Source organism: Protopterus annectens, chromosome 2.part1 (assembly GCF_019279795.1).
Source record: "Protopterus annectens isolate FY-2018-M chromosome 2.part1, PAN1.0, whole genome shotgun sequence".
Taxonomy (NCBI): Eukaryota; Metazoa; Chordata; order Ceratodontiformes; family Protopteridae; genus Protopterus; species Protopterus annectens.
The window spans coordinates 770,489,721-770,514,662 of record NC_056729.1 but is presented as its reverse complement, the minus strand read 5'-3'; the positions used below and the strand labels follow the sequence as shown (position 1 = coordinate 770,514,662).

The following is a 24,942-nucleotide window of genomic DNA, read 5'->3' as shown; positions in this document are numbered from 1 at the left end:
TCCTGAAGAGTACTAACTTGTTAAGACCACCCATAAAAACATGCCTGCCACCATGGGACCTAAACTTTGTTCTGTTCTGCTTGATCCTACCCCCCTTTGAAACTGTGTCATCAAGTAATCTAAAATTTTTAACGTGGAAGACAAGTATGTTGATTGTCATCACTTCTGCCAGAAGAGTTTCAGAGCTGCAAGCTTTATTGATCAAGCCACCATATATGCTCTTTTATAAAGACAGAGTATCCCTTCGAACAAACCCATCCTTTCTGCCTAAAGTATGTTCAGAATTTAACCTACGTCAGTCCATTGAGTTACCAGTTTTCTTTCCAAATCATGGCAACAAGGCAGAATATAGACTTCACCAATTGGCTGTCCATAGGCAGTTATGCTTCTACTTACATAGAACAAAGGACTTCAGGAAATCTGATCATTTATTTGTATCATTTTCAAAAGCAAAGAAAGGTGCCCCTATATCTAAGGTCACTCTTTCAAAATGGCTCTCAGATTGTATCACTTTTATATATGAATCCAATAACAAGATTCTTCCTTTCAAGTCAAATCCCATTTTACAAGAGCCATGGAAACCTCTTCTGTCTTTCAAGAAGGGTACCACTCAATAGCATTTGTGCTGCTGTGACTTGGGCAACACCTCGTACCTTTATCACTCATTACAAAGCAGATTTGGCCTCCAGGGACAGGACCTCCTGTGGGTCCATTGTCCTGAAGAATATACTCCCGTGAGCCACCCAAGAAATATGGTGCTGCTAGGAACGGTGTCCCAACCAGTAAGAATGAAGGCGAGGTAGGAAAACATAACATAAAGAATTTATGTATTCACCATAACGTTACATGTTTGTTGTCCATCTCGTCTTCATTCTTACATCTCACCCTCCTTCCCCTACCTATGGCTCCTGAAGGACAGTTAAGGACAAAGAGGTTGTCTGGTAAGTGTGTCCCTGGCCTTCTTCATTGTCTTCATAATATTGATGTTACCTTGGGTTCCTAATGTTATCAGCAAACAAGATCTGGTGAGCTTCACTAGAGCATGATGGGATAGGGATACACCCACGAGCCAGTGGAAGTCCTCAAGCTTTAGTATACGGCCGAGTCAGAACCGAGAATTGGTTCTGAACCCATCCAGTAAGAATGAAGGCAAGATGGACAACAAACATGGAATGTTATGGTGAGTACATAACGTCTTTTTCCCCTTTTTTCAAAAAGTACAAATGTCCTTCATTAGATCACTGTTGCAATATTAATTACTAATGGCAAGTATCCTGCCAAGGTTACTGTATGTCCAGCCAGATTATAAAAGCTCGGGCTGCTTTCTTTTGTGATGTATATCTGACCTAAGAGCTATGCATGAGTCAGTGTGTTGCCATATATAGGACATACAGGCATGAAGCTCCTCTGAACTTTCTCACCCAGTAAAAGATGTTTGAGATTAAAGTCTAGAAAAAAGGACTCTGGTACACACAGATAGAGAGGGGAGTAGGAGAAGTTGGCCCATCTTCTCCAGGCAAAATAAAGAAGGAGAAAATAGAAGATGAGAAAGGAAGGATACATATAGTGCAACAGTGATCTATTTAGGCATGTAGTGTTATGGTAAGTTCTTACACAGCTGAGTCATACATAGCCTTCATTAGATCACCATTTCAGTATTGCTTACTAATGAGAAAAATCCCAGATTTTTACACTGATTGGGAGGAGGTCTGAAGTACAGAGCAAGATGAACTCCAGTATCCTTTGAAGAATGGATCTGGCAAAACTGTGAGTCTAGAAAAGTCATCTTACCATTTCTTTTATGACAGTAGTAACCACTCAGAGTAATATTGTGGAAATACCAGCATTTTGTTCCCTGCATGAGCAGTGCATGGAATAAAAATCTGTATTCATTAGTATATGTTTTTCTTTTGTTTGAATGCACGTTTTTTGTATGTGTGTGTATGAGAGAGGTTATATGGATAATATAGACTCTGTTAAGTATCCGGGCAGTATGGCCATTGAGGCACTTACATTTACCTTCTAAAGTGTAACTTAATAATTTCTTTGTAATCTACACTGCATACCTGGGACCATATCACTTTCGTTTTAGGTCTTCATTGCAGCCAAAACAGATTTTTGTATCCAGGTCACATATCCGGATGTACTGCAGGGCCTTTTGAGAGTGTAGGTTTTTGTAGTGTTGCGAGTCCTAATGAATATGCAGGCTGTTGTATGGTACTGCTTTACGAATCTTTTTACTTGTGCTCGTGATCTCTTTCTAGTTTATGCATAAACTGCATGCATATTTCATTTAGCACTTTTATGTATGTAACACTGAATTTTCACAGAAAATGCACTTGTAACCATGGGTGTAACTAAATGGGCTTATGTATGTATGTTTAGGAAATGTGTGCCGTTGAAGAACCAAATGAAGAGTTTACATCCAGGCACAGTTTAGAGTGGAAGTTCCTGTTCTTGGATCATAGGTGAGGCCATGTATTACTACTGTTGATATCAAGATCTGTTTGTCCTGCAAAGTATTGCGAAGGATTTTGAGCAGTTATGAAGATGATGTATTAGAAGTAGCTAACTGAACATGTAGCTAAATTAATGCAACTGCATTTAACCAGGAATTCTGTCAGTATGCATTTTTTTTCATACAATTGCTGTGGGCTATTCAGGAATAGCAGACTTTTAAAATGTTTATAGAGTTCACAGAAGAATTTTTCCGTTTAAACAAACTCATGATTTTATTTAATCGTTTGATAATTGTTAAGGTGAACTGAAGTTTGCAGACCTTCCTTTACATGGGTGATTTAGAGTTATCAATCAACCAGCTTGTTTTTTTTAGAAGTGGTGAAAAAAAACATTTGGTGGACACCCTTACTGACAACAGGGAAACAAACTCCACACAGATAGTAACTAGAAGTCCAGATCATCCCTTACTGTAAAGCAGCAAACAGACAATTATCTTAATTGTATAGTCATCCTCTTGCATTAAACAGGTTTGTGCGTATTGTGCAAGATGAGTAGTGAAGTTATGACATGTTATATGTGGTAGCAGACAGTGTGCACACTGTCTTCCACACATTCCTCAGTGAGTAGCAGTAAATGGTTGCTAGTATTCCACCATAATTTAATTTATTTATTTAGTCATTTAGTCAGTTACTGATATTTGTTTACTGTGTTTATTGGGAAAGTCCAACTTAGCAAAAGTACCCATTTTCAACAGGGACCCAGGGAAAAAAGCATCCCAGATGCAAATAAGTAAAATAACAAAAATAAAAAAGTATAAAAATAAAATACACATGGTAACTGCTTGTAGGTGTTATATATATATATATATATATATATATATATATATATATATATATATATATATATATATATAGACATGTATATATGTGCATGTATGTGTGTGTGTGTGTGTGTGTATGTATATATATATATATATATATATATATATATATATATATATATATATATATATATATATATATATATGAGAGAGAGAGAGAGAGATATGGATCTAGGACTATTGAACGAAAGTTCGATAGTCCGAATCCACAATCACCAAACGCACTTTAATGAAAGCGCTTTCACCGAAAAAGCACTTTCATTAAAGTGCATTAAAAAAAAATAGTAAATCTATTTTTATGCAGGGGGCAAGCCCCCCTGCACCCCCTATGTGGAGGGCTATGCCCCCATACCCCCCTACTTTAATATTCTCACTCCAAGATCACACTACAGTGAGTAAAAGGGAATATTCCCTTATCCGCACTGTAGTACGATCTCCGCAACAGTCATTCCCCAACGACTCCCTCTAGCTGCAGGCATACTTCCGCGAAAGTGCTTTTTCAGTAAAAAGCACTTTCGCGGAACTCCCTGGCTGTTTGTGCTTCGGTGAAAAGTTTCTTCAGGGATCAGTATCAATCCTATAAATATATATGCATATAGTACTTGCTTTTACCAGAAAAACAGAGTAATATAATGCAAATTAAATACCAATTGTAAATACAAAGTATTTGAGATTGTTTGCACATTTTGGAATATCTTATGGATGAGGCTGCAGAAAGAATATTAACATTTAGGTAAAATATATGAAAAGTAAGTACTCTAGATGGTGATCACTGTTGAAGTGACACCCATACCCTATGTGCAAAAAATGGGGAATAAGGGGTTGTGGATGGACGTGGGAAGTAGGTATGGCACAGTTAAAAAGAAGCAACTAAGACATTAGTTATAAGTACAGGAATAGGAGAGTTCAAGTATGTAAGATGGAAGGAGGACAAGAGAAAGGAAGGTATATAAGGAATATACAGAGAAAAGAGAAAGTATTAAAATAATTTTCTGTAGTATAGAAATAAGTATACCAGTGAAAGGAAGTTAGGTGAGAAGGGGAGGGCAGAAAAAAAGAGCAGATGATAAATGATACTACATAACATTTAGGCATAATATGTGAGAAGTAGGTATGGCACAGTTAAAAAGAAGTAGTTAAGACATTAGTTATAGGTACAGGGATAGGAGAATTCAAGTATGTAAGGTGGAAATAGTTAGGATGCGAGAAAGGAAAGTATGTAAGGAATATTCAGAGAAATGGAAAAGTGTAAAAGAAATTTTATATAGTACAAAAATAAGTATAGTACTGAAAGGAAGTTAGGTGAGAAAGGGAGGGCAGAAAACAAAGGAGATGATAAATGATAGGGAAAGAGATGTCATGGGAGAGAGAGGATAAGGAGTGGACATGACAGGAATCTATATGTTGTACAAAAATAGGTATACTAGTGTTGGGGAAATGGGAGAGGGCAGGAACAGAAGAAATAATTTATGTAACCTAGCAGGAGGATAAGGAGATAGATTAGAGACAGATGATGTGAAAGTTAAAACACAGAGGGCTGTATTTAGAGTATTAACCTAGTGTCGAGCAAGAAAACAACCATGATTTAGAGAGGAATTATTTTAATGTAGATGTAAATAAATGAATGCTAGATACCTGATAGCATTCTGGAAGGAGTTTGAGACTTTGACTACACAGTGTGAATACAGACTTTGAGCATTATTTGCTTTTGTGTAAATTTCAAGCATATTTTTATCTGTAGAGCAGTGAGGACAATTTGAGAGATATTGGTGGAGAGTGGAGATGATGGTTGGGCAGGAAGAAGGGTTGCACATTATTTTATGAGGCAAGAAAAGTTGTGTGTGTGATACGTGATAGAGAATTTCAAACCAGTTTATAATGTTCTGTGTGCAGAACAATGGTGAGCATGGTGGGGTTGATTGGCTAGGAATGTTACAACATTGTTCTAGTTTAGCCTTTACTGAGGCCTGCAGACTTGTCAGGTGGGAGAACTCTATAAAGGAGAAGACAAAAGATATGTGGTGGCCTAAGTTACTGTGCTGGAATAAGTTTTGGCACTGTAAAGCATTCCTATTTTTTGTATTTTTATACAGATTTGTATATGAAAATACATTTTCAAATTTCAGGTTGTCATCAGTTATAGCACCTAACAACTTAGTGTGGGAAGCTGCTTGAATTTTAGTATACCCTATGAACCTATAACCTGTGAATATGAACTAGATGACACAAGTTTAATTAACGTCTCTAACAGTGGGGTAGTTGGGCAGGGGAGGATGAGAGTGAGTGGCCAGTGCTAGCTTCACCCACCTATCCTAATGGAGGGAGGTATCGATCCACTGCACCTCTGACTGTAACAAAGAGTATTGAGGGAATGGCGGTAGCTTCTATTGCATCAGTGTGGCTCACGCTGCATGCAGGCTGAGAACTCTGCATCAGAGTTGTACATGGGTGTTTTCACTTTAGCAGTGGCTTATCGTGAAGCCACCAGCTCCCGTAAAAGTGGGAGTTAGGTATAGAGGGTTAAGATCATCATAGGAATGACAGCCTTCCGGTACCCAGCAACCACCTTTTAAGGGAAGTAAGTAGGCTGATTGCCTCTCACCTCTGACTGGGAGTGAATGAGGCTTAGGGTTCTCCCCTTAGCTACAGAGCAAATGAGCTGACTTTCACCCTGTAGCTGGAACACATGAGTTAATAGTTTGCTTGCAAGGGTCTTAAAGGTTTTTTGGGGGTCAGGTGGCTGAGAGATGGATGATTTGGGTCCACTGCAGCGAGGTAAGGGTCGTGAAAGGTGGATATATGCACAGGAATGGTATTCCATATTTTGAGGAAATAGTAACTGAATGCTTTGCACTCATGAAAGAATGTAACAGGAAAAAGAATCTCCCCAATTAGACCATAAGATGTGAATAAGAAATCATGATGATAAGATATTTCTCAAATGCAGGAGTTTGTAGATAAATGTGAAGATGATGAAGGTAGCTTTGCCAAATTAGCAAGCATTTAGCTTTTGAGAGGGTGATGCACTGGTGCTGTTTGAGAAGAGAATGAACCATAATTTAGCATATCATTTTGAGTACTACTTGGAGCCCTAAGATATTGAATGTGCTACGTATAGGAAGAACAGATGTACTTGTGGAGAAATACAAGAATACCTTTCAGCAGGAGTTGTCAATATTTAAGAAGTGGTAAGGATAGGGATAGGACTGTAGTAGGAATCAAGCATACCAGGATGTTTTACTTTTGCATAGAACACAATTTACAGGTGTTTAGGTGTGAAAACTGTGCTAAAGATTGAACCAGAGGAAGCAGTAACTGCCCGGCTAGAAGGTACAATGTTTCTTCTGGGTGCAGTACTACATAACATAGCTTTTGTCTTGGATATATTTGTTGTGAAATTGTATTAAAGCCAGTTAGTGAGAAGAGAAAGTAATTTTGGAGTTTAGAACTGACAGATATGTCAGAACGTCAGACTGGAAGAGAACCATGTCACCACCCTAACAGATTATATTTTGCCAGACGCTGTTAGAAAGATCATCAATCCAAAGTAAAGGGAAAAGTAACAGGATGTAGTAAGGATCCCATGAGGAATACATCTGTAGAAACTAAAAGGCTTGGAGACATTGACATTAATCTGAACACAACGAGAATGTCTTTTCGGATAACTGGAGAGCCATTTGACTGCCATGGAGTCCATGCTATGATACTTAATTAAGAATGAAGGGATGAGAGATGAGAAACCGAGCCAGAAGATTTGCTCAGGTCATCAGAATCTGCCCTGTTTTGGATAATGTGTTACTCACTATTTTGAATTTAAATATGAGAGAATTAAAGGAGGAATGACTCAGTTTTGTAGTTTGGATAAGCTTGATAGAACTATGTAGCTTATCTGGTTTTTGTCGTTTGCCACATTTGCTGGATTGGAATAGCAGGGTCCCATCTTTCTTAAAACAAGTGAAGTTTTGATACATCTGCTAGTAGTATGTGAGTTTATTCCCTACTGGAAGACTTAGAGGTTTCTGAGAGCATTAATTTTTCTGACCGTGCATAAATTAGACTTGGCCTTTAACAGTTTTCTCTACATTTGTCCCTTAGGCTGGTTTACGACTTCAAGTCCTCCTTGGATCTGGTTGTTTTGTACATGATTGAGCTTTTTTTCTCTGTTTAAACATCAGATAACTTAATGAAGAGTTAGCCAGGGAGCAGACGGATGACAACCACTTATCTGAGAAAAGCGAGAGAAGAGGTCTTGAAGTAGAAGTAACATTTTTGAAAGGGGTTAAAGAGCCAGCTCACAAATGTACTAAACACTGGCAACCATTTCAAGTTTGTCAGGGAGGTTAGAAATGTCGAAATGCAATCATTGGTAAACATATGAAAAAGGAGATTAAAGTGCTGAGCTGCTTACAATGTTTAGCTAAGAAACTAGACAGGACAGGGCAGCAGTGTCTGAGATATGGGAAAGGATACTGTAAAAAGTGTGTTTGTAATTAACCACTCAAGGTTGGAGAAGTTACATGTTTTAGGGTTAAGCCTAGATGACACAGCAACTAATCACTGCAATCTATATTTCTGGGAACAGCGGCTCAGTAGTTCTTGCAGTTTGGTGGTCCATTGGTTATTAAAGTCATTTGTTAAGATGATAATTGTGAGCTTTTAAAAGGGGTGATAGAATCTAGGGTATGCCATACAGTCTAGGGAATAAGGAGGGAGGTATGTAGATGACCCCCCCACTTTTTCAGCACTTGCATCTGGTCTTTGCAGCTCAATTGCTTCTTTTCCCATAGAAAGTACAATTTATACTTCTAGAGATAACTAGAGTATCACCCCATTTTGTCTCTCTGGCTTACTGCATCTATAACAGTGGGAATACTGGAGATGCAGGGAGGAGAAAATCAGGTTGCAGCCCCAGTTCAGTACTAGTAGCATTATATGTCCAAAAATAGCAGAAAGGAAGGTGCTCCGGAGACAAAGCTGTACAGAAACTGTTTAATAAAACAGAACCATAAAAACAAACATGAGTGCTTTCGCACAAGTGTGCTTCATCAGACAAAAAAAAATACATGAAAAGCCAAGAATAAAATAGCCAAGCAGTTAGCACAATGACCTATCAAAACCAGTTATTCATTATCTGTGAAAATCCTTCAATTTGAGTACTGGCTTTAAAGAGACCTTGTCATTTAGACCAGGTCTCTTATCACCCTGGAATCGCAAAACCAGTGTAATTCCCTCTCTTCAGTAAGGTTCTTTAAATCAACACCTCATAGTCCTATGTGTATAACTTCCAACAGGTTTGAAATTAAAAGCATGAGAAAAATCATGTACTATGATATGCTTAGCTAAAACATTAGTTAAATCACATATTTTTATGCTGCATAGATGTTCACGTATTCTTTCATAGAAAGGGCGATTGGTTTTGCCTAAATAAAAACTGGCACAGGACTTACAAGTGGCCAACACTGCCATAACTGCTTGGTTATTTTATTCTTGGCTTTGGATGTATTTTTTTGTCTGATGAAGCACACTTGTGTGAAAGCGCTCACTTTTGTTTTTATGGTTCTATTTTATTAAACAGTTTCTGTACAGCTTTGTCTCTGGAACACCTTCCTTTCTGTTATTTTTGGACATATTTTAGTTTTGGAAGGTTGTCCAGCTTAGCCCATAGGAGGTTTCTTTTGAACTAGTACCTGTATACCCAGGTTATGGGAGGAAAGCAAGGCTTCAGTTTTACTTTTCTTCTAGTTCTATTAGACATAGCATATTTTTGTCATAGACCCAAGGAAGTACTTGTATTGACGAAGGACACCTTGACTAGGACACTGAGGAAGTTCTCCTCCTTTTTAGGTTTGCCATCACAGGAACATGGAGAAGGTTGGAGAGGATGAGAGTTCTAAGATGGAAGTCGAAGGAATGGAAAATTAAGTAGGGATATTTATAAGTAAAAGTGGACAGTCTTTGGAGGTGGTCATACATTTAGAAAATCATCCAGAAGTTTCAGAAGCACAGTCAGAAATTGCCTGAGATGCTGTAGTAAAGTGAGTGATGCAAGATTCCTCCAGAGAAGCTACAGCACTGCAGCTCCCAAGATTCTCAGTGGGAGCCACATAAAAGGAGGAAATCAAGCAACAGATACGTCATTTTATCACTTCCAGGATATTCAAAAGTCAACTAGGAACAACAAAGAACCAAAATAATGAAAGGAGGTGCTATTTCATAGGCGGTAGTAGCAAAAATTGACTGGAGAGGGGAGAAGTGATAAGAAAAAGTTATTGCTTTACTTTAAAATACACTTTTTATGGCAAACTGCGGTTCATGCAGTTGGAGTTAAGGTACAGAAAGTTTAGTCACTGATACAGACAGAGTTTGTTTAATCACTGTACTCAAGTGAAGATTTTAAAAAAGGTTCTGGATGCTGTAGATGTTTAGTGCGATATGGCTAAACAGCATATACAGAACATAATTGTAAGCTCAGGTTTACTAAATATGAGGATTAGGAACATTTTAGAGTAGATTGTGATGCACACGAAAAAGGATAATTGAAGCAAAAGGAAATACATTTGGAAAATCATGAAGTTTTAAATAGAGCAGGAGATGGTAAATAGGAGAAGGAGGGTATCCGGAATGAAATTTGTGGACTTGATAGATAAGGTTAGGAAAGGAGAAGGAAGACGAGAGAGACAGAGAGAGAAAAGAATGTCTTTATAATCAGTAAACTTCAATTGTCTGAAAAAGAAAACCAGAACACTGACTATGTTCATCATAGTTAGTTAGGAGTACGACTTCCCCTTCCCTTGCGAGCCATTTTAAGCCTAGCAAATTATCCGTTGTGAGACTCAAGCCCTGCACCTTGGGTTTGTAAGTCAAACACCTTAACCATTAGGCCACCCTCCTAACCCATGTAGTGGTTAATGGCGCAAAATAAGAAAAATAAATACACATGATGGAAAGCATTCAAATGGTAGAATGTGTTTTTAATTTTGGTAGGGAAGGAAAGAAGATACTGTGGAATAAGTATACTGATTAATAAACAAAAAGATGTAAACATGTTGGATTTTGTAGTTAATCCTGGAAAGATGTACACTTTGAAGGGGGCATATTAGGATAGGTAGTATGTATTTTTCATTGTCTAGTAAAGAAAGAAGAAATATTTGGGCATATGGAACCTTAAGTGAGTGTAAATGAAAAAAAAAGTTTGGAATTGGTGTTTGTGTCACTGGGTGTGAGGAAGAAAAGGTTTAAATATAAATACTAGATAGAAGTGAATTACAGATTAGAGAAGCAGTTGATTTTATTTATTGCAGGAAAACTAGTAAAACTGTGATGATATTTTCTGTGAACCAAGCAGGGGTTAAGAGGATTACAGATGTCATTGATCATATGATGATGAGAATTTTTGAAAGTATTGAGCAGGAATGGGAAAGGAAGATGTATGTAAGGGTCCATTTGGAATGAGTGTGGATATTTTCGTTGTGGATTTGATGTAATAAGGCCACTATTGGAAAATCAGATAGGAGTTGAACTTTATGGTAAGGATCAAAGGATGTATTGGTCAAGTAAAACTGAGTGTAAAAGTGTGACACAGCAATATGAAGTACTTTCACCTTGAAAAAGGTAAACCAGCAACCATAACAGTTTTAGAACCTTGATATGTAAACAATAACAAGTTAAATGAGGTATTTATTGACAAATGAGCATCTGATGTTACTAGTTAAATAATAGGCAACAAAATACTGATATTGTGCAGTTTTGTAACTGTAAACCATTGGCAGTCAGATGTGGCCATCTTACCTACCCAAGATAAAACATGGGGGTATACAGTCATTCATACCAAATGTAGTCTTACAGCTAAAGTCAGACTATGAAAATGCCGCTGTTAGCAGTGTTCAGAGTATATGTTCAAGGTTAAACACAAATGCACTACATTCAATATACTGTGTAATATCTGTTGCAGCCATAGTTCAAGAGATTAGAACAGCTGAATCCTTTTCACCTATATGTGTCAAAAAAACATATACAGTCTAGTATAAAATTCAAGGCCCTGAATGTCAGTGTAGTTTGGCGTTATTTATTAAAGCAGGTAATAACCTACTGGAAGCAGTTGTTATGGAGACATGTTGAAATATTCTGAGGATTGATTCAGGACTGGAAGTCTGCCAGATCAACCGAGATGAAGGCAAACTTTGAGATAATTGTCAAATTAGCAAGGCTGTAAAACCACAGTGGTCATGAAAGAACATGTAGGGAGTACTGTCCAGTAAAGGACTGACTTTAAGTTGATCCAGTAATATATGAGAATCTACCCAAACTAAACTGGTATATAACAGAGATGTGCTGTCTTACAGAATGTTAGAGGATAACGAAGAAAATAGTTATGCAGCTGTATCAGAACCAAGTAAATAGTTCTTGAGATCCACCAGTATTATTGTCTGGGGGACGGTGACCATTCGTTTGAATCAAATGATTAGGACCAGCTTCTAAATAAGGTTGTTTGATCAAGTGGAAAACTGTTCTGATAAAGTCGTTTGTATCCAGGTTGAAAGTGTAGCATTAGTTTTTGTTTTTAAACATTAAAGATCATCCTTCATTGTCAGTGTATTCAGTTCTTTACCATTTACAAGTTGGCATTTTCATGTTTGAATTTAGAGGATAGTGATGATAGCAAAAAAATTTTTGTAAATGTGGATATCAAACTTTCCTTTGTGCAGGCTAGTGCCTGGATCACACTTTGTTTTCCTTGTCGCCATATTTCACACTGAAATAACTCAGTGCTTTGTGGACTCTTTCAGACATTTGTATGTGTCACAGGGGTCTTGGCCATGCATTTTTATATTTGCTGTTGGCTTATCATTCTTATGCTGCACAGTAACAATAGATTTTAGTTGATGTATTTTGCAAGCAATTTCACAGTATAATTGTTTTGTCACAAGCTTGAATTTAACTATGTAGTTTTATCAGCAGTATTCATGAGACTATGATCTAGGTCAGCTGTGGCATATAAAAAATGGTCAGTCCCCAAGACCTCTTTTTTGTGTGTCAATTAATGTTCCTCTGGTTAACTTTCTGTAAATTACTTTTCATGAAGCATAGATAAACAAAATAACACATTACCAAAAGTACATAAAAATGGAGGTGAATGTTTGCCATACCCTTCGTCCATGGAAAACTCACTCCCCACTTGCATTCCTCATATAATTTTTACCATCTCTTAAGTTACCACAACTCAAGGAAACATCACAAAAAAACACCAAGGGTGGAATAACAGTGTAAAAATGACAAACTAAAAAGAAAACAACTAAACTAAAAGAACCAGGCAACTCTAATATACAAGTTTAGCACCTTCGTCTTATGTTTACAATGACTTCATTATAACAAAAAGTCAACACAAACTCATTCCTTTTATATAGGACCATTATTACAAATAACCGTTTGGAGTCACATGACATAAGTAATCATAAAACGCAAAATATTTTTATAAAAACTACTAACATCACATAAAAATACGTATAAAAACTAACAAAAACATGTTGAAAAATAAATATATATATATATATATATATATATATATATATATATAAAGAAATTACTTGATATGTTTAATAATCTGCATGATCAAGCTTCTAGGACACATTTAATGTTGGTGTTCATTTAACCCTGGTGTTGTATTAGAATTCAGTAACACCTGTCAGTATAACTCCTTTCTTTTTAATTCATTATCTAAATCTCCATCCCTAATACTCAACTGGAAATGATCTATTCCATCATCTTTGACTTTAAAAATGTTCATAAATACATTTAGAAAATTTTCGAATAGTTTTTCATATGTAAAAACTATCACAGGTTAAGCATATTGCGATGTAAACTATACCCATGTAGCCTCATATGTAGTGCCCTCTTGCACCATACATCCAATTTAAAGCCGTCAAATTTAAATATATTCCTTCATGTATGTATTTACACCATTTACATTTTCCACACTTATGCCTCACAGTAAGACGCTGTCCGGTTCGATTCTCAGCTAGATCATCTTTTGTGTGGAGACATGCTTGAATGGGCTTAACTTCGTTGAAGGTTGTGCATCAGGTCTGGTAACTCGGCACATAAAAATCAACTACCAATCATTAGTGGACCGGAGTTCCACTGTGGCGCCCCCTAACCGGGAAAAGCCGAAAGACACAACAACATTTTCCACACTTATAAGTACCCTTGACACGCAAATCACAGTTGTTAACGTTTTCAAAACTGGACACAAATTCCAACATGCTGTTTAAGTCACTGCTGCAGTCATAACTTTGGAGATCTCTTTTGTAGGTGGAGTTCTGCATTTGGTAAGAGTTTCAGAACCCATCCTCTTCCCATTTACTCCGGCAATATGTCTCCCACCCTGCCATGTTTCCATGTCTTTGTATAAAGATTGACATACGGTTAGTTATTTTTAATTCTTTCTTGCCATATGTGTAGCTAAGTTAAATGTTTGCTACAATCCTTGGGGCCTGGCCATGAGTGGAAAAGCACAGATAAGTGCCCCTATGAGGTTTAGTTAAGTTTGCTCTTAGAATTGTCTGGTGTTTATCAGTTGTTTGCTGTACAGGACTTCATGTTTAGGATGTCCTTGATATATCTGCTTGAGGTTCTGGGCATTCCCAGATTGAGTTTTGGGGAGTGCCACCCAAGCAGAACAAAGGTGCTTACAAGAAACATACTAATTTAAAAAATAGATCATGACATTTGTCTCGATTAGATTTCAACTATGATGTTGTCCTATGTAACGTGTGGGGACTTAAGCTAGAAGAGAGTAAATCCTAAAACACTCAAGTGGAAAAAAGGTAGCTGTTATTCTCAAATCATGTGCCTTTTATTAGTGTTTTTTCTGATATTTGTGAAAAATCATTACTTAGGCCTAAGGAATCACGGGATGCTCTAAGGCCTTCTCAGAACAGCTGCACTAGTAATGAGGAGGCACTTGTACAGCCCATGGGCCTGTAGTCTAGAAAGTCACTTATGTCTGATGAGACATCTAAGGAAGTCATCTTGTTGAACAACTTGCATGTTGCACTGACCAAACGTAAACCTGAAATTTTGGAAGATTATCTCTCAACACAGAAAGCTGTCTGCTGATTATGGAGGGGTAAAGTCCTACCTCCGCTTATCATTGAGGATGATAGCTGCATATCAGATAAGGAAACCCCTTCATGGCTCAAAGTCCATACATTGGACAGAATCAAGTAGGTCTCAAGTGGAGCACATGCCTGCCTTGTCTTACTCATGTCAAGACTGGTTCTCTTTAGTCCAGAGCCTTTTAACCCTTATTTATGGCTAGAAATGAAACCACACAAGCCTCCAGCTTTGACAGAATGTCCCCAGAGATGGAGTAGGACTCTCCACCCGTTATGATAAAGGATAGGATGGACTCTGATGCAGCCTAGGAGGTTGAGATTAAACTGACTTGCATGTTCTCTCCTCTGGACTGTGTTGCAGATAATTAGGAGACATTAACTCCAGACTCCCAGTCAGAAGACCTTAGTTTCAGGGATACCCTATGCTTAATGAGGGATCACTGTAAATGTCAGATTGCTGAGGCTTCTGATGCCCAGTTGAGGGCTTTGAAGTTATTATGCTGTGACCCCCAAAGCTTATAGCAGTGTCCCTTGTTCAAGGGATCATCACTTAGTGTTTTTGAGTCCAGTTCTCAGGACCCAGACTCCTAATATGCAATCCTCAAGAGGCTGGATAAGTTTTATACAGTCCAAGGGCCTCATACCTTTTTATATAAAAACCCAGTGCTAGACTTTTCATTAGAGGCTACAAAATGAGTAAAACTCTGTGGTAAAAAATACCCTAAACAGTGACAAGGAAAGTAAGCTCCTAAATAGTTATGATAAGAAAACTTGCACTTCAGTTAGCCTTTAGACCTGTAAGTTGTCAGGCTTGTATTTTAAAATTCCAGAAAATATATCTTAAAACAGATGCTGAAGTACTATGCCCCAGAAAAGAGGACCCTAAAGGGTCCCATGTGCAGTTAATTTCAGACAGACATCTAATTAGCTAAGCATGCATTAAATGCACTTATGATGCTGCTGATTCTGTACTTAGGACTGTTTTGAAAAGATGTGCATGGCTATGTACACTGCCTGTAGCTGAGGGCGCCAAAGCCAAGCTGTTGATAACATCTTAGACAGAGAACTGGTGGTTGGCCCACGGGTGTATGTGTTGAAAAAACTGGAAGAGAAAAGGAATGTAGTGGACAGTCTGACATTCTCTCTGGCTTAAATATAGAAGAAATTTCCTAAGCAAAACAAGTCTTTTTACAGGAAATCAGGGAAGTGCAAATAATCCAAAAGGTGCAGCCCCTTCCAAAGGAAAAAAAATGTCAGGATGATAATGGGAGTCAAGTAGGCCAGTAGTGCTTTGGCCCTATTAGAGAGCATCTATGATAGTGTCAGCCAGATCTCTCCACCTTTACTCCCTACACACAGTTCCAATATCCATTACCACACCTAGGAAGAAAGTTAGCTGCCTCGGTGGGAGAATGGAGGTAGTTACAACAGACAAATGGATAGGGATCATTACAAAGGGTATCATCTACAGTTCAGTTCCAAACCTGTAGGCAACTTGATACCAAAAGTGCAGTCATCAGTGAGTATCTTATTATATCTGTGTTACAGCTAATGTTAGAGCAAAGGGCCATAGAAGTGGTCCCAGGGGACAGAAAGCAAAAGGCCTTTACTTTAAAGCTCATCTTGGTTCCAAGGAAAGACAGGCCTTGAGGCTGAGGCGCATTCTAGACTTGTCCAGACTAAGGTTTCTGTCAGTTCCAAAATTCTGAACACTAACCCTCCAGGCTCTCTTCCTGTTGTCAAGTCTCAAAAAGGACACGATCACTAAGACTTCCACATTGAATAACAGATTGACTCTAGCTCTCCCAGTGTTAAAATAGAAACTCAACAGAGCAGGCCAGTAGACCTTTATATTTATGGGTGAATTTCAGTAACTAGCTAGTAAGTGTACTGCCTGGATGCCAGGAAAAAAGAAATACAGAGCACATGGAAAAATCAGCTTCAAAAAGTGAGGAAGAAATGCTGACTGGGGAAAGTTCTGCAGCTGTTAAGCAAAAAGTGGTGCAACCTCCAGACATGACTTCTAGTAACCTGCAGGAAGATAATAAGACCACTAACTGCAAACAGATCTGGTTAAAATAAACAAAACACTGATGGAGTATATCAAAACAAATAACAAAAGGCTGGACAAAATGGAAGAAGCTTTAAACAGATATTCAGATGAGGTGGTAAAACTGTAAAAATCAGAGGTTGAAATGAAGAAAAGTCTGGCTGAAAATGAGACTGCTCAGGAAGAGATTGTTTTGAAAAGTAATAGAATTAGAGGACAGAGCACATAGGGAAAACCTGAGATTTTCAGCTATACCAGAGATGCTGGAAGGAACAGACTGCATTAATTTTATGAAAACACAAATAAGCAGCTGGACTGATATTCCACAGCAGGAGTTGTTAGTTGAAAGGGCACATTGTGTGTATGCTCCAAACCTGGCTATGAGAAAGTAACGTAGACCTTTAATAGTAAAGATGCAACCTTTCTGTAATGTATTTAAATGTCAGTGGTCTCACAGATAAATACAAAAAAAGACTAATGGACTATATTAAAAATGTAGAGTGGAAATAGCTATGTTACAGGAGACACACTTGGAAAGAATTTGATAAAGAAAGGTTTTCAGGATGATTATTCAGCAGAATAGAATATCTGGGACAAAGGAAAAGAAGAGTAGATATATCAATTGCAAGAGGAGCTCCCATAATGATAGAAGAGGATACAAAAGATAATAATGGTAGATTTGTAGTGCTAAGGGATGACTGGCAAGGGAGGAGGGTTACACTGGCATGTATTTATACTCCACCTAAAACTGATATGATAGATTTGTAGTGCTAAGGGACGACTGGCAAGGGAGGAGGATTACACTGGCATGTATTTATACTCCACCTAAAACTGATATTAAGAAAATTCTGGGAGAAATGATCAGTTTTCAGCAAAAAATATTACTTATAGGCGGGGACTGGAATTTGATTTGCAGCAGTGAAGATGTGTCTGAGGGACCCAGAAGGGAAAGTATAAAAACGAGGGTAGATTTTTGAAGAAATTTATGAAAGTATTTGGCATGGAAGATGTGAATTCAGTACTAGGAGTTTGGAGTGAATTTACAAATTATTCCCCAAGATATAAAAACTGGGCTATGCTAGACAGAATTTACATTTCACGGGAACATGTGTATTTAATTGAAGCTCTTGATACTTACCCAATAACTATTTCAGATCATGCGCCAATAATAATTAAAATAAAAACACAGGGTAATGAAATAAAAATGAACACGGTCACTTTCCCATCTATCTTTTGAAAAGAGAAGAATTTAAGCAATGGGTAGTGGAGATTATTCAGGAGCTATGCGAGAGGATAGAAATTACTTCTGAAAATGTAGCTAGGGTGGGATAAAATTAAGATGGAATTTAAAAATAGGGTGGAAATAAAAGAAATGGAGCTATGGTTAGGAAGCAATAAGAATTATTTAGAGGGACTGACAAATGTTAAAGTATTGCAGAGTAGGGGACTCACAGACAACAAGAAGAGGATCAGCTGTAGAATGCTAAGCAGAAAATAAGGGATTACCTCGATAATATACACAAGTTTAGAAAGATTTCTGTTAGCCAACTACTTTTTAAAAATAACACTAGAGCACAAAAACCTTTAGCACAACAACTCAGGAAACAAAAAGTAGTAAAGGCTGTTGCCAAGCTTAGGGACCCTATAACAAGAAAGGTAACAAGAGATGCTGTAGAGGTATTTGAAATATTTTGGAAATTTTATGAAAGTCTGCACAAAGCAGATAAATATGGAAATCAAGAAAAGATACAAATGGAAATGTTTATGGAACCATTAAATATACCAAGGTTAGAGGTAGATGAGGCTCAATTACTAAAGGTTAGGATAGGAGAAGATGAGATAAAAATTATGATACTACAACCAATCTACAGGAAAGTCGCCAGTAATAGATGGTATTCCTGTGGAAGTTTGGAAGCTAGGAGGGAAAACTGATAAAGATTTGGAAGGTTTTATTTAATAGTATTTTAAGAGGAGAAGTACCAACATCCTGGAAGAAAGCAGTGGTAGCTGTAGTACCTAAAGAAGATAAAGAGCCATCATGTCCAGCTTCATACGGGTCCATTTCAATACTAAACCATGATTATAAAGTGTTCATGTCTGTAATGGTTAAAAGAATGGCAAAAGTAATGCCAAAATTGATAGATATGATCCATGTGTTTTTGTGGAGGGGAGGCAAACATTTGACAACATTAACAGAACATTGATTATGCACAGGGAAGCAGAATGTAAGAAAATGCCATTGTTGTTGGTGGGTCTTGATGCAGAGAAGGCATTTGACGGAGTGGACTGGGACTTTATGGGTGGGGCGGTGGAAGCATTTGCATTTTGGGAAACAATTATGGGGTTGATTGGGAGAATGTGTGAGGGATTGGAGGTGAAAGTTAGGGTGGGTTGGGTCCTTTGTGATAATTTCTGCTTTAGCAGAGGAACCAGGCAGGGGTGTCCTCTTTCCCCTTTGTCATTTGTGTTCTGTTTAGAACCATTGGCAAATGAAATAAGGGACTCAGAAATCCGAGGATATAATTGGTTTGGTAGTCAAGAAAACCTGGCTCTATTTGCATGTGATATAATTTTATACCTGACAAAACTAGGAAGAGACATCACAGTGCTGTGGAACATTTTGAGACAGTTTCATATATTTTCAGGATACAAAATTAACGAAGCTAAAACAAAGACAATAGCGGTAAGATGTCCTTCAAGAATGCAACTGCAGTCATAACATATGGGTTGTCCTGCCTCAGGCAGCCCTCGGTCGGCCGAATTCCAAAGTCTGAGTCTGGCGTCGGCTGGTGTCGCCTCCTCTCCGATGTCAGAACGGCTGGAGTATAAAGGCATCAGCCGACGCCATCTTCTCCAGTCTTTCTTGCCGCGCGATGACCGAAGCAGAAGCAGTTCGCAAGTGCCGGTCGGTCATCTCCTGTGTTTTCAGTACCGAAGTCATCTAAAAGCTAAGTACCCTGTTGGGGAACATTTTTTCTTGCCTCAGCCGATGTCAGAACAAATTGAGAAAGTTAATAATTGTTTGTCTTGTGGTAAACAAATACCTCATAAGGACTTCCATTCTTACTGCCTTCCTTGCCTGGGCCCAGACCACGACGTCTCGGCCTGTGCTGCCTGTGCTTGCTTTAATAAGCGCACTCTCAGGCGCCGGGCAGAATTTGCTGAAGACTTTTTTGGTGAATCTTTCGCTTACATCATGCCATCGGATCTACCGACAACTCAAGTTACCAAAAAACGAAAGACCAGGACCGACATCCTCGGCCCGCGTCCTCCACCGATGCACCTCCTAAACCTTCCGCTAGTGCTTCGGTCCCTTTGGAAGCGGTAATTCAACCGCTCCAGGCCGACGACACAGCGTTAACACGTCCTTCAGTCTCAGAGACTTCTCCGGGGCCGGTTGTTGATTTTCCTCCGGAAACCGAAGTTCTGGATCTACCCGTCACCATTCCTGTAGACAAGGTTACTCCTGCACGTGGGGCTGCTAGGCCTCCTGTATCCATGTCCATCAAGGCCTTTGCACGTGCTAAGGCTGCCAGCCAGGCCAAGGCCCATCCTAAACCTTCTGCCCAGACCCCTTCTTCTGATAAACAGATCATGTCTCTTGCTGCAGATCTTATTTCTCTTATCAGGGGGTCTCAGCCTCATCCAGACAGAGGTTCTCAGCCACCTGCAGAGAAAAGGCCCAGAACTGAGCAGGCTGACAACCTCTCTTCAGATGAAGCCTCTGGGGATTCTGAGCATTCAGATACCCAAGAAGAATCCTTCCAGGCCTATGAGGATTCTGATGCTGATGAATCTATTCCCTCTGCCTCTCCTCCAGAGGATTTCTCGTTTGGTGAAGTCCTGCACTCTATGAGGGAACATTTTAAATGGCAGGGTCAGGAATTCTCTGACTCCAGGAAAAGGTTACGTACCTTCCTCAAGCTTCCCCAGCACAGACCTTTAGCTATTCCTCCTGTTATGGATGTCTTGGATGATGTTTTCTCCGACTCCAGTGCTAACCCTGATTCTCTCCCCCCTGCTCCTGTCAAGCCAGACAGATATTATAGGGTCCCCGACACTCACAAACATCTCTTTAAGGCCCACTCTGTGGATCTAGAAACTATTTCACAGGGCCCCAAAGGAGTGGCTACTTCCACTGCCAAGAATCCACTGCCAGCGGATAGGGAAGCTAGGTCCCTGGAGAGATGGGGTAAAAAAGTTTATACCTCTACCACCCTAGCCATGAGGTCACTTAACTGCCTTTTTCATATGTTTCAGTACCAGGATTTTTTACTGGATGATTTACAGAAAAAGCTAGCTTCTCCTGAGCCTATTGATAGTAAGGCATTGCAGGATCTAGTACATAACACTCAGCAGGTTAACAATCATTTTCTTCAGTGAGGTTATGATGCATTGGAAGCTTCATGTAGGGCAGCTATGACTGGGGCTGTGATACGTAGACATGCTTGGTTAAAAGATCAGCCCCTGCCAGACCATGTTAAAGTAAAGTTACTTGATGCACCTCTGGAAAAACAGAAGCTTTTTGGTGCTAATGCACAAGATGTGTTGAAGTCCATTGAGGAAAAAGCTAAGTCAGTACAGACAGTCAAAGATTTCCTCCAGGTTCAGCCACCCAGATTCAGCAGGAACTGGCCTTCAAAGAATTGGTCCTTCCCAGACTCTGACAAGTTTCAAAGGGGAAAAAACAGGCGTGCCCGAGGTAGAGGGCAATACCGAGGCTCCTACAGGGGCCGCCAATGGCAACCTCCAAATCAAAGAAGTGGCGCAGGCAGCCCAGCTGCACCTCAAGGACAACAACAATTACTTGACTTTCATACCACCTACAAAGGCTCAGAGAGAAGCACCTTTGGGCGGAAAATTATCCTTATTCTCAAAAAACTGGCATATCTTAACCAAGGACAACTGGATTCTGGATTTAATAGACAAGGGTTACAGATTCCACTTCCATACTTTGCCAATCAGACAAGGCATGCCAAACCTGCCACATCATCAAAGGGCAGAGGCACTCATTCAAGTTTCAAAGCTGTTAAGTATAAAAGCAATAGAAAAGGTTCCTCCTCAGGAACAAGGCCAGGGATTTTATTTTAGACTGTTCCTTGTTCCAAGAAAAGAAAACAAATGGAGGCCTATACTGGACTTGTCTACTCTAAATACTTTCCTCATTGTGCCAAAGTTCAAAATGCTGACATTGCAGCAACTCCTTCCCATGCTGGGCAAGGGGTCTTGGCTGGTCACTCTGGACCTCAAGGAGGCATACCTGCATGTCCCAATCAGACAAAGTTGCAGAAGATACCTCAGATTTCTTGCAGGGACAGAGCATTGCCGTTTGGCTTATCTACTGTGCCCAGAGTGTTCACGAAATGCCTGGCATCAGTAGTGGCACACTGCAGGCTCCAGGGGATTAAAATATACCCCTACCTGGACGACTGCCTCATACAAGCAGACAACAAGCAAACCTTGATAGCAAACTTGGACTATGTCATTCAATTATTACAGGCCTTGGGATACACAGTCAACATTCAGAAGTCAAGACTTCTGCCATCCCAACAGATTATTTTCCTAGGAGCCAAACTGGACACAAATACACAGATGGCTTATCTCACAGAGGAAAAACAACAGCAGCATATCATGGAACTTATAAACAAAGACATTGGCAACCTTCAAACACTGGACCCCACCCAGTTTGGGTTTGTGAAGGGCCGATCTTGTCTCCTGAACCTGATTGACTTCTTTGAATCAGTCTCCAGAGCCATGGACAAGGGTAAGGTGGTCCACACAGCCTATGTAGACCTTGCCAAGGCCTTTGACACCATCCCCCACTCTGGAATCATAGATAAACTTACTAAGTTGGGCATTAATCCCTATGTCACCCAATGGGTTGCTAAATGGCTTACTGATAGAACCCACACTGTAAAAGTAGGCGACTCCAAATCCAGCTCCAGACAAGTGACAAGTGGAGTACCTCAGGGTTCAGTCCTTGGGCGCTCTTGTTTGGCATCTACTTCTCTGAAGTACAGGTCAACACTAAGGGACTCTGGCTAACAAAGTTTGCAGATGACTGCAAACTGGGAGCCATTATTGAATCCCAAATGATGTGGATACTCTACAAAGGGCCTTACAGAAACAGATGCTTGGTGCCAGAGCCATGGGCTCAAGCTCAATGCCAAGAAATGTATTGTTATCCCTTTGGGAAAAACATGTATCCATGAATTACCATATAGGTGGCAATACACTAAACACAGAAAGTGTGATAAGAGACTTAGGGACACAGGTGGACAGTGGTCTCACCTTCGATAACCACATCGCCACAACAGTCAGGAAATCCTTCTATGTGGCACACCTCATCACGAAGGCTTTTCATCGAGAAAAAGGAGGTCATTGTCCCACTGTACTCATCCCTCATTAGACCCATTATAGAATACAACAACCCATTTGGTATGTACCTCTCAAGACATCTGCAACAACTGGAAAGGCCTCAGAAATACCTCACTAAAGAATCACAGGCCTAAAGCAGATGCCCGATGAGCCTTTATTCATTTAAAAACTCCAGCTATACTCTGCATATCGTCTACTCAGAGGATCTCTGCTTAACATACAAGGCCATGTCAAACCCAGAGCTGTTGGACATGCTACACTTAAAAATCCCAATCCCTCAGAGCTACGCTCAGGGATCTAAACCTTGTCATCACAATAAACAAAACATGTTGGAGGGATAGGTTCCTGACCCAGAGACTCCCCAGACTCTGGAATAGATTGCCCATACATGTCAAGCAGAGTGCCTCTTTGGACCTCTTCAAGAGGAACCTTGATGATTGGATGGGAGAAAGGAAATTCACCCCAGGGATCACGTCAGTCGCCCTGCTAGTCAGAGGTCCAGGAAAGTAAATAATGTGGGAAGAAATAGCCAGGGAATTGTTATGGCTAGGCTTGTATAGGCCCTAGGGCTGATAGCCTAGTACCAACCTATGAACCTATGAAGTTACCAGAGTACTTCAAAGGCCTAGCAAAGCTCTCCCAGCTGACTGCAAGGAAAATCCTGCAGGCCCTGGGGTTCATGGCATCTTGCATTCTTCTGATACCTATGGCAAGACTTCATATGAGAAAGCTGCAATGGTATTTAAAAAGCCTATGGTCCCAACACAGCCAAAGCCTAGAGGACGTAATCCCACTCATTCCATGTCTGCAAAGAGAATTTTTGTGGTGGGCTCAAGCAAGTCAGTTAAACAAAGGCATGTCTTTCAACAAACCTCAAGCAGGTCAAATGATCACAACAGATGCCTCAGACCAGGGATGGGGGGCGCACATGGAGGACAGATGCATTCAAGGTCAATGGACACCAAGGGAAAGGCATCTGCACATAAACCAAAAAGAGATGTTGGCAGTGATACATGCAATCGAGACTTTCGAAAAATCACTTCAACAAGGACATTTGCTAATAAGGACAGACAACACCACTGTGATGTGGTATATAAACAAGCAGGGAGGCACTCATTCTTATCCCCTCTGCAGACTAACAATGATTCTCTGGGAAAAATCCCTAAGTCTGAACATACATCTGCAATCCCAGTTTGTGCCAGGCAAGGACAATATACTGGCGGACAAGCTGAGCAGAAATTTCTTGGATCCACACGAATGGATGCTGCATCCTCACATTTTCTCACAAATAACAAGGACATGGGGAAGACCGAACATAGATCTCTTTGCTTCTCACATGAATCATCACCTGGAAAAGTTCTGTACAAGGACCCACCATCCTCTAGCCTGGAAAATGGATGCTCTCTCCTTCAGCTGGAAGTCCCTAGCAATTTATGCATTCCCTCCTCTACCACTGCTGACCAAGGTGATACTGAAGATCAAAGCAGAACAACCAACAGGCATTTTGATAGCTCCAGACTGGCCAAGGCAGCACTGGTACCCATTGCTGTTGAGCATATCTTGGACCAGACCGTGGCCTCTGCCCCTATGGCCTCTGCTTCTAACACAACACAATTACAAGACGGTTCATCAGAACCTGAAAACATTGCATCTGACAGCCTGGAGGTTACCATAACTCCTTCCAATATCTCTCTTTCCAAAAAAGTTCAAGAGATCTTACTGGAAGCACGCATGCCTTCCACCAGAAGAACCTATTCAGCCAAGTGGAAGAGATTCATCATCTGGAATGCTAACAGGGGTCAGGATACAACAGTATTGAGTATACCTCAGATATTGGAATACTTGGCAGAAATGTTTCATACTGGTCTCTCATATTCTTCCATAAAGATTCATGCCTCAGCAATCTCAGCAAAATACAATTGTGATCCACCAGTGTTTTCACATCCTTTGCTAAGACAGTTCCTAAGGGGGATAAAGAATATCAAACCTCCCGGGAAACCGCCAGTACCTGCATGGGACCTCAACTTCATCTTGGAAAAGTTAAATCTTCCTCCCTTTGA

The 24,942-nt window shown here is 39.7% G+C and overlaps 1 protein-coding gene across 1 annotated transcript in view; it reads left to right on the top strand.

Moving 5' to 3' along the window:
• CLOCK (clock circadian regulator) overlaps positions 1 to 24,942 on the top strand; it is a 2,173,159-nt gene that overhangs the window by 1,457,626 nt on the left and 690,591 nt on the right. The window contains exon 13 of the mRNA XM_044062477.1: positions 2,386 to 2,468. Coding sequence (XP_043918412.1) covers positions 2,386 to 2,468 — 83 coding nt within the window. The remainder of the gene's footprint in view (positions 1 to 2,385; positions 2,469 to 24,942) is intronic.